This window comes from Corvus moneduloides, chromosome 2 (assembly GCF_009650955.1).
Source record: "Corvus moneduloides isolate bCorMon1 chromosome 2, bCorMon1.pri, whole genome shotgun sequence".
Taxonomy (NCBI): domain Eukaryota; kingdom Metazoa; phylum Chordata; class Aves; order Passeriformes; family Corvidae; genus Corvus; species Corvus moneduloides.
The window spans coordinates 11,280,969-11,290,019 of record NC_045477.1 but is presented as its reverse complement, the minus strand read 5'-3'; the positions used below and the strand labels follow the sequence as shown (position 1 = coordinate 11,290,019).

Here is a 9,051-nt window from a genome sequence, read left to right as displayed (position 1 = left end):
GATGATAAACTTTAATGGAAACAACAGCCTGCAAGAGAGCATTTTCTGAGTTCATGGAAATCATTCAGACCGTGCTTTTGTTTTGCTAGCAAACATTGCTTTTTTAATTCAGAGAACAGTTTTTACTGGCCTAGGGAAGCCTGTCTCACTTGATAATGGGCTCTGAATCCAGTGGATTATTGCAGGGATTTTATCTTGCCGTAATCTCCAGGGAGAAATGTACAAACAGCTGGGAGGGCAAGAAGGAACTGCATTGTGCGGCGGGAGATTGTGGAGCAGAATTTTAGGGTGCTGGAGTGGATCTCAATACCAACATGAATCTTTTCTGTTTTTCTCTGGTAAGTGTACACAGACATGTTTTTATTTAGTGGGTTACTGAGTTCATAAACTGAACTGGTGGGTGTGCTTTTACGGAAAAATAGTGAAGGTTTTATATCACGGTGCAAGGGTTGTATAACAACAGTGAGGCTTCTAGCCTAGATGAAGGAGTTTTTGTATAAGAAATTGTATGTAGCAAAATATGACTCAGTAAAAATATAACACAGAGAATGTGTAATAAATGTGCCATGCACTATCTGTGACTATTTCAAACCATGCAGATTTAGTTATGAGGCATTTAATCCAAATACAGTAAAACAGCTCATAAGTAAGATAAAATTACTAAATATATATATGTTTTAATTTGGTTTACAATAGGGTTTTCTCTTTTTTAGATAATAGTATCCATTTTCCTTCTTCAGTAGTTTGGGAGAACTGCTAGAACTTTTCAAGCAATAGTTTTCTATTAGCCAAACATGAAAACACAGTCATCGGGGTAATTTAGTCATGGCAATATTTGTACACAGACAGAGGACTTCATTTAAGATCCTCTTTAGTTGGGGGTTGCTTTTTTTTTTTTTTAGTTTTCTTTTTTGTGGGTTTTTTTTGGGTTTTTTTTGTGGGGTTTTTTTGTTTGTTTGTTTTGGGGTGGTTTTGGGTTTCTGTTTGTTTGTTGTTGGGGGTTTTTTTGTTTGTTATTTTCTTCTCTTTCCTTGCCCCAAGGCAACTGCTCAGAATGAACAGGTAAATCAGGATAGGAAATCCACGGAAACAGTTCTGTTTTAAGAGCTTAACCATCTGCCAATACCAATGCTCAGTATTAGTAATGGTAATTAGCTGAGTATCTTTGCTGTATTTACACAACACAGTATATCTGATTGCCCATTTTTCATCTTTTGTGCAGATGTTTAGTATATCTTCCCCATACATTTAGAAAGAACAATAAAAATCAGTATTCAAGCTGCACTAATACAAACTCAAATAGGGCAACTGCTTTGCGTAAATCGTTGCTCCTGATTGCTAATACTATCTTAGTGCAGAGTCCTGGTGTTTTCCAGATCATAAGGATTAAAAGCTGGTTTGTACTTAAAGTAAAATGCAGTGGTATTTCAGGATTCTGTGACAAGAGTCACTCAGAAAAATAATTCCCTGGGAACTCAATGACAGTTTTGATCATAGTTCAGTGTGAATGCCTGTGTATTTGTACAAAGTTAACAATGGCTTTGTGGTACAATCTGTAACAGCTTGAAAATACTCATTTCAGAAGTTCTTTGGGAAAGAACTGTTCTATCAATATTCTCCTGTTCTGTTGGAGCAGCTTCTTGTTTTCTATGTAGTTCACTTTTGAAAAAGGTGTTGAGCCTTGTATTGGTTGAGAAACCAACATTTAGATGAAATGTCAGGTAGATTGTGCGGGTGAGAGTAGGTCAAGTTCCAGTTTCCCTGTTAAACTCAGTATGCAGCACCCAGGGTTTCTGTGGGAGAGGTAATGACTCCAGTGATAATGGATGGTTCAGACAAGTGAAAGCTGGTGCCATAATAGTTTTCTGTAATGACATAATTAGTTCTGTTTAAAGATTGCTGCTAAGAAGATAACCTCTGTTCTTTACAAGCTTTACATGGGAGCCATTCTGTCCGCTTTGGTAATCTTCTGCTCACCCAGCAAAACACCTCACAAGTTATCAACATCTAAAGATAATTTATAGGTCATTAATGTGTTTCATAAAAGGAAGAGCCCTGTGCAGTCCTCCCTATGCCTGTGACATGGGACAGCTGCTTTCAGTAATCAGATTTTCCAGCTTGGAAATGAGCTGGTCATCCAAGTATGTGCACTGGCCACTTCTACTCTGTCACCCTGTGACCATGAAAAAGCTGGCTACAAAGCAGTTGTAGTATCAATATAAGGGTATTTTTCCCTTCAAGACAGTCAAGCCAGAAATAATGAACAGCAACCACATAATTAGGATTTAAAGGCAACTTTTAAAGGTGCTATGGGAGACAGTTCCATAGTAGATGGAAATAGCCACCAAGGAATAGAAATCATGGCTGATTTACATCAAGTGAACATCTGGAGTAACTGCTAAACCTGAAACCATGGAAGAGAAATTCAGACTATTGACAGACCAAAAAAAGCTGTACAAAATAAACAATACTCTCATGGAAGTATTTGTCTTATGTAGACTGACGAGATTTCACACTGCAAAGAGGGTGTGTATGTATATGTGTGTGTGCATATGCATATATTGTTAAATAGACTGGTTTATAGCTCAGAAAATAGTTTTCTACCCTACAGAATATAGTGGTTGAAGTAATCTACAACCTGAGAGAATTACTATAATATTCTGTTTAAAACCAAAGTTTAACCAGACTTCTGGCTGATCCAAAGTGGTGAAACATCAGGATAGTTAGAGGAACATCTGTTCATACTGTTGAATTTTAATTCGGGTTTGCTTTTATACCTGTCCATAAAACTGAGACATAGTTCTAGCATGAGAGACACGATACTATGGGCCAGTGTAACAAGTGGTTATGTGTAGGCTGGAGACAAACAATAGTCCCAAGATGGTTGTGATGGGGCTTTGGAGCCTGAACTGGATTCTCCCCTTCCCAGGGAGGCAGACGGGAACTACTCCAATCTGTCACCACCTGGGAGTCCTTTGATCTCCTAGTGTGAGTGCTCCAGGATGGGGTGTTTCCTCAGCACTACTTTGTGTCCTGAGTTGACTTCAGAATGATTTGGTTTCTTAACTGTGATTATTTTTCACATCAGACTCATTGCCTTGATCTCAAGAGATTTGCAGGCAAATTAGATTTGCCTTCAAAGCCTTGTGTCCCTTTTCTATTTACAAAATGATCAACAGGATAAATGTATTTTTTTTCTTTTTTGTAGGTATATTATGTTAAAAGGTCAACCTTAGACCCTAAATTTGCAGTGTCTTTTCCATCCCATGGTGCTCAGCATGTCAGGCAATTGAATCAGAACAATACTCTTTGTATTATGGGCAATATACAGAGAGGGCCCCAAATCAAGCACTGCTTTTGTATGAAATGCAAGAAAGTATGCTGCCAACCCACCTTTTTTGATACACTGCCTAATACATATCAGAATCCTCCAAATCTGAGAAATCAAATTTATTGTTGAATTGTGAAGTCCTTTATTTAAGGTAGCATATTTTTCCTATATTATTTTCCTAAATTGGCTCTCCAATATCGAGGATATACACACTTGGTTAGCACCAATTCACCTGGAACAGTACCTGCTAAACCTATCCTGACTTATACTCACACCCCCTGCCTTTCAGTAAAGTTTCCATAAGAAAGTGGGTCTGAGGGAGATGAGACAAGGTACTCCTTACACAAGGTAATACTGAACAAGTACATCCCATATATTTGGCAGTGAACAATGGCATTAGTAATGGAACTAATGAAGACACAGAAGAATTTCAGATAGTTAAGAAGTGTCAACCTCTTGTATAGCAGAAACCTGTATAAGAACACCAGTAAAGAAAGGCTGTGACACTCCTAATCACAGTGTTGTTCAGACCAGTTGTTCAAGTTGAGCACCGGTCTTAGGATTTAAGCCAAACAAGATCCCTTTTATTTGTCTATTTCTTTCCCATATGGTGCCTTTCTAACCACCACTTTTTCTAGTAAAATGTAAAGTTAAGTACTGAGTGAAAGCCTAATCCTCTTAGTGATTCTCAGTAGCATTGCACTAGTTATGTTTTATTTTGGTTGTTGGTTTAAAGATGTGCTGACAGCACAATGTAAAACATATTACATCTAATGTTATAAACTGAAGCAGCCCTTGGCACTAAAAGCTAATGTTTCAATGATGCAAAATGGAGAGAGAATAAGTATTAATAAAAGTGATGTAGTGGATAACTTATGAATTAGCTGGAGCCTCTATGTTAAAGAAGCTATGGCATAAATAGAAAGGTGCTAATGCTGCTGTGACTATAGGGACATGATGGTACTTAGAAATGGACTGGACTTAAAAATATGTTTTAACAAAGAAGGATTACCTGAATGTGGAAAGACCTTCCTCTAAAGTGGAGTGTGATTAAAAGTGTAGTGCTTCCTGTGTAATCATCTCCATATGGTCCCTGTTCCTTTTAGCTGGATTGCTATCATCCCACCATACACAGGATTCCACCCTTAAACCTCAGATGGAAAATGACCTGACTGCATTACTGAATGCTCCCTCTCTACCTTATGATCACTCTAGTCTCTGCATGCCGTGATGATAATAATATCATGCAAAGGAAAGAGCTACAGGCAATTATTTGCTTCTAGATCTGAACTAGGACATTTTGTCCCATAAAACTCCTGAAGCAAAGAGTTTCAGAAAGCTTTCTTATTCCATGTAGGATAAAGAAAATGTGCTAACTACTCCAGAATTAAGTTCATATTTTATTCTGCTATCTCTCATTTTCCTCTCATTATCCTCATTTCCTCCTATGCTCAGGACTACTAAAAGAATTAACATATAAAATAAAAAAACTTCACTGACTTGGCAGGTTTTGGTATAACAGTAGACTTAACTATAAAATAAAATAGAAGGGAGCAAGAAAATTTCAATTTCAGTTAAATACTTTGAGTTGCCCTCAAAGAAAGTCAATTACTACAAGGAAAATATACTCTTATAAAGTATAAAACCGGTAAGCAAAGAAATCAATTTTGAAAACTGAAGATGTATTTTCTCTTTTTTGGGTGCTCTCCTTCTCACTCTTGTGTTTTTTTGGTTTTTTGTTGATTTTTTTTTTTTGGTGTGAGTTTTCTTTCTTGCACTTCTTTTCCTGGTTGTTGTCTCTCACATCCTTTCCCTCTTTGTTGTGTGTGCTCACTCTTTCTTGTGTCTGCACTCACCTGAGCCCACAAAAACCTCCCTTCCTCCCTTCTCTCCTTCCATTGTTTTGTTGCTCTTTATTTTTTTCTTCCTCCCTGCTTCACTGTTCCTTGCTTTCTCTTTTCTCTCCCTTTTCATCTTTCTCATGCTTCTCTTTCACATGAGCTCTCATTTTATGCTTCTCTCTTGCTTCAACAAAGTCATGTATTATTCCCTGTTGAGGGAGAAGTATATGGTTACACTTTACATTGCAGAATCCTGGAAATATGTGACAAGGTTTTAAACTCATCCTTTTTGTCTCGAATACATGATTCTGCTCTCTCACCCATTTTCTCTCTTCTCATGACCTTACTCTCTTTTCTGCACCCTCATGCCCTTTCTTAATACTTCATGGCCACTCAATCTCATGCCCTGGTGCTCACTTTCTTGCACTCTTCCCCCTCTTTCCTGAGAGCTGTGTTTGTCACAAGGACTCCCTGTCCACCAATTCTCACATATTCACTCTTTCTCACAAGTTATCCTGCTCTGTCTTATCCCCTTCCTCACAGCCTCTCTTTCTCGTGCCTTGCACTGTCTCCCCCATTCTCATGACCTCACCCCTTCCCTCACAAATCATTCTCACTGTCTCTCCTGTCTGCACACTCACTTTCTTGCACATGCCTTCTCTCTCTTGAGCAATCTCTCTTTTGCACACCATCTCTTCCTCATTCTCCTTCTCTGTGCTATTCACAAGACCTCTCTCCCTCCTTTTAAATGGCTTCATGATCTCTCCTACTGATTCCCTCTCCTACTGATTCTCCCTTCGCCTTCTCTGGCTCTTCCACTCTGTTTCCTGAGTTTTTCCTCTCATGGGCACTCTAGCATCCATTCACTTACTTTGTTGTGCCTACTCCTTTTCTAAGGCCATTCCATCTTTTCTTGTGCCAGTGTTTCTTTTCTAGCACCATTGTGCCCTTTGTTGTGACTTCACATCCATTCCTGCACCCTCACACTCTCTTCTTCTCATGCCCCCACACTTGCTTTTCTGTGTCTGCTTTTTTCTTTTGCATGCCATATTTTCCCAGCACATGCTCTTTCTCACATTCTTTCTTCCTTTTTCTCACACTCTCTTTCTTGTCTTTGTCTCACATGCACTTTCTTGCAGCCTTGCTTGTGCATGCTTGTGCTTTTTCACACATTTCCTTTCTCAAGCACGTGCCCTTTGTCATGATGGTGCTTTTCTTGCACCTTTGCTCTACCCTTTGTGATTTCTTTCTTGTGCTCTCCTGCTCTTGCCTTCAACCCTGCCCTTGCTTGTACCCACTCTTTCCTCTGCCCTCCTGCTTTCTCATGAGTGTTCTCTTTTATGTGAGCATTCCCTCTGATGTGGGCTTGCTCTGTCTTACAGTCATATTTGCTTTCTTATTTTATCTCGTGCACACTTCCTCTCTCACATCTCACTCTTGCATGCAGGGATACTTTCTCATGCCCTCTCCTTTTCTCACACCTTGATTTCCCTCACATTCCCTTTCTTGTGCCCTCACACTCTTTTCTCACAACCTTGTGCTTAATCCTTTTCACATCTTGATGCTTGCTTTCTCACTCCATTTCTCTGCCCCTCTCCTTGTGCTTTGTCCCTCTTTATTTCTTGTGCATTCCCTCTCCAGATTGCTCCCCCTTTCTTGTGGCCTCTCTTCTCATGTGCCTTCCCTCTTTCCAGCACCCTCCTTGCACATGCTGGCAGTTTCTCCTGCAGCCATTCTCCCACACACCATGGGCTTTATCCCATCCTTTTGCTTTCCTTTCTTGTGGTCACCCTTTCCCATGCTTTCACTTTCTTGCTTGCTTTCTTGTCCATGTCCTTCCTTTGTCACACCCTTGCTCATTTCCCTGCACTTGATCTTTTTGGTGCCCTCCCTCTCTCATGTGTTCACTCTTTGCCATTCCCCGGCTCTTCAGCTACACTTGCTATTTCCCATGTGCTTACTCTCCACACACTCCTGTGCTTCCTCCTGCACTCACACCCTTTCCATTCCCTTATGTTCACTCTTCCTCAGGGAAACTTTACTTCTCATCCCATATCTCTGTCTCATGCTCTCTTTCTTGTCCTCTCCCACTCTCATTCATAGGTCCTCTCGCTTTCACACATTCTATCTCTTTCCCTTGCTACCTCATCTCTTTGTCTCCTCCAGCCACTCCCTGTTTTGTGTGCTGGCTCTTCCTTGTGCACTCACTTTTTCTTGTGTTCTTCCTCACAGCAGTCATGCCTTCCCATGTGCTCCACTTGCATGCATCCTCTTCCTCACGCCCTCATAATTCTTCATGCGCATCCTACTCCTTGTGCCCTCACTCTTTCACATGGACCTGCTTTTTTTCTGCACACTTGCTTTTTCTTATGTGCCCACCCTTTCTCACACCCTTGAGCTCCATCTTTCTCACACAAGATTTCTCTCTTTCTTGCTTGAGCCCTTTCTCACATTTTTCCTTTTTCATGTACTAATTCTCACATGCTCCCCCTTATGCTCTTTCTCCCCTTCTCTCTGTTTCACCTCTTCTCTTTCCCCCTCTCCTCCCTCTCTTATCCTTGCTCTTTTCCCCACTTCTTCCCTTCTCTCTTTCTGTGTTCTTTTGGTGTATCCTTTTCCTCCCCCCCACCACTCTCTCCTTTCACTGTTCCTTGTCCTATCTTGTCTCTCCTTTTTTAGCTCTCTCATACTCTCTCTTTCACATGAGTTCTCCTTTATGCTTCCATCTCTTCATAAATATTCTCTTCACCAAAGTTGTGTATTATTCCCTATTGAAGGAGAAGTAAGTGGTTGCATTTCACTTTTCAGAATCTTGGAAGTGTGTAACAAGTTTTTAAACTCATCATTTTTGTCTAGAAGTGCTCAATCCACAGCTTCAGATGGGGAGGCTGAACCATCACTGCTATATGGCAAAATACTTACAGTGATAAAAAATAAATGCAGTAATAAAAAAAATGCAGTTGCTGTCAAAACCCAGGCTCAGCTGGATGTTCAGTGCTTCCATGTGTTCATAAACTAGGCACCAATTTCCCAGGAAGCATTAACTCATTAGTTCCTAGAATAGGCTCAAGTATGTAACTTGAGTATTTTCAAGAAGTTCACCATGAAATATTTCTCCCAAAATATTTATTTTGGTTTATCAAGAATCTAGCAGACTGAGGCAAATAAAGATCCATTGATAAACATTGTGCTTGCAAAAATTAGTGATGTCTTTGAACTGCTGCTCCACCAGTCAAAAACATTGCCTGTAAAGCTTTACATATTAATAATATAGCTTCAAATATACATCTGTGTTTATCTTCTGTACTAAAGGAACAAATGCCTTTAAATAATAATATACCATGTTAATTTCAATGGTGTTGCTCTGCTGAAAGTCACACTGCTATAAATTTGATTTATTCCTTAATTAATGCAGTTACAATTAGTAATCAAAATTCATTGGGAAAATATTCAGTGCAGATCAAAACGGCAACATCTAAAATCTGGGATCATCAGTTAGAGTGTCTTTAGTTTTGCCATCTGCTTTCACTTAACTCTTGAATTATGAAATGGCAGTGTGTATATGTAATCCTGGCTCTTGGAGTTGCGGGATAAATGCGAAAATCTTCGTTTCTATTAAAATGTTTATATTTTTGGTGCTTGGAGAAAAAGAACCTTACATGTGCATTTAAACACACTTAAAAATTTTCAATGCAAATGGAATTTTTAATTCTAGCCATTATCATTATTTTGGGGGCCTAAACCATCACTGTGAAATTCTGGGAGCTGGCAGCATTGTTTCAGTCTGTTTCTAAGTAATGGGGTTACCCTTCTGCATCAAATTAACTTTTTTTTTCCTGTATAGAAGTACTAACTATAAAACATTTCTGTGGTTCATAT

The 9,051-nt window shown here is 39.4% G+C and overlaps 1 protein-coding gene across 2 annotated transcripts in view; it reads left to right on the top strand.

The window, feature by feature from the left end:
• The first annotated feature begins 212 nt into the window (after positions 1 to 212).
• Positions 213 to 9,051, top strand: part of LOC116438311 (SAM domain-containing protein SAMSN-1-like) — an 82,601-nt gene continuing 73,762 nt past the window's right edge. The window contains exon 1 of one of the 2 annotated variants that reach the window (XM_032097153.1): positions 213 to 338. In XM_032097153.1, the coding sequence (XP_031953044.1) occupies positions 315 to 338 (24 nt within the window). In that variant the 5' untranslated portion in view covers positions 213 to 314. The remainder of the gene's footprint in view (positions 339 to 9,051) is intronic. The other variant, XM_032097161.1, reaches the window with a different exon arrangement.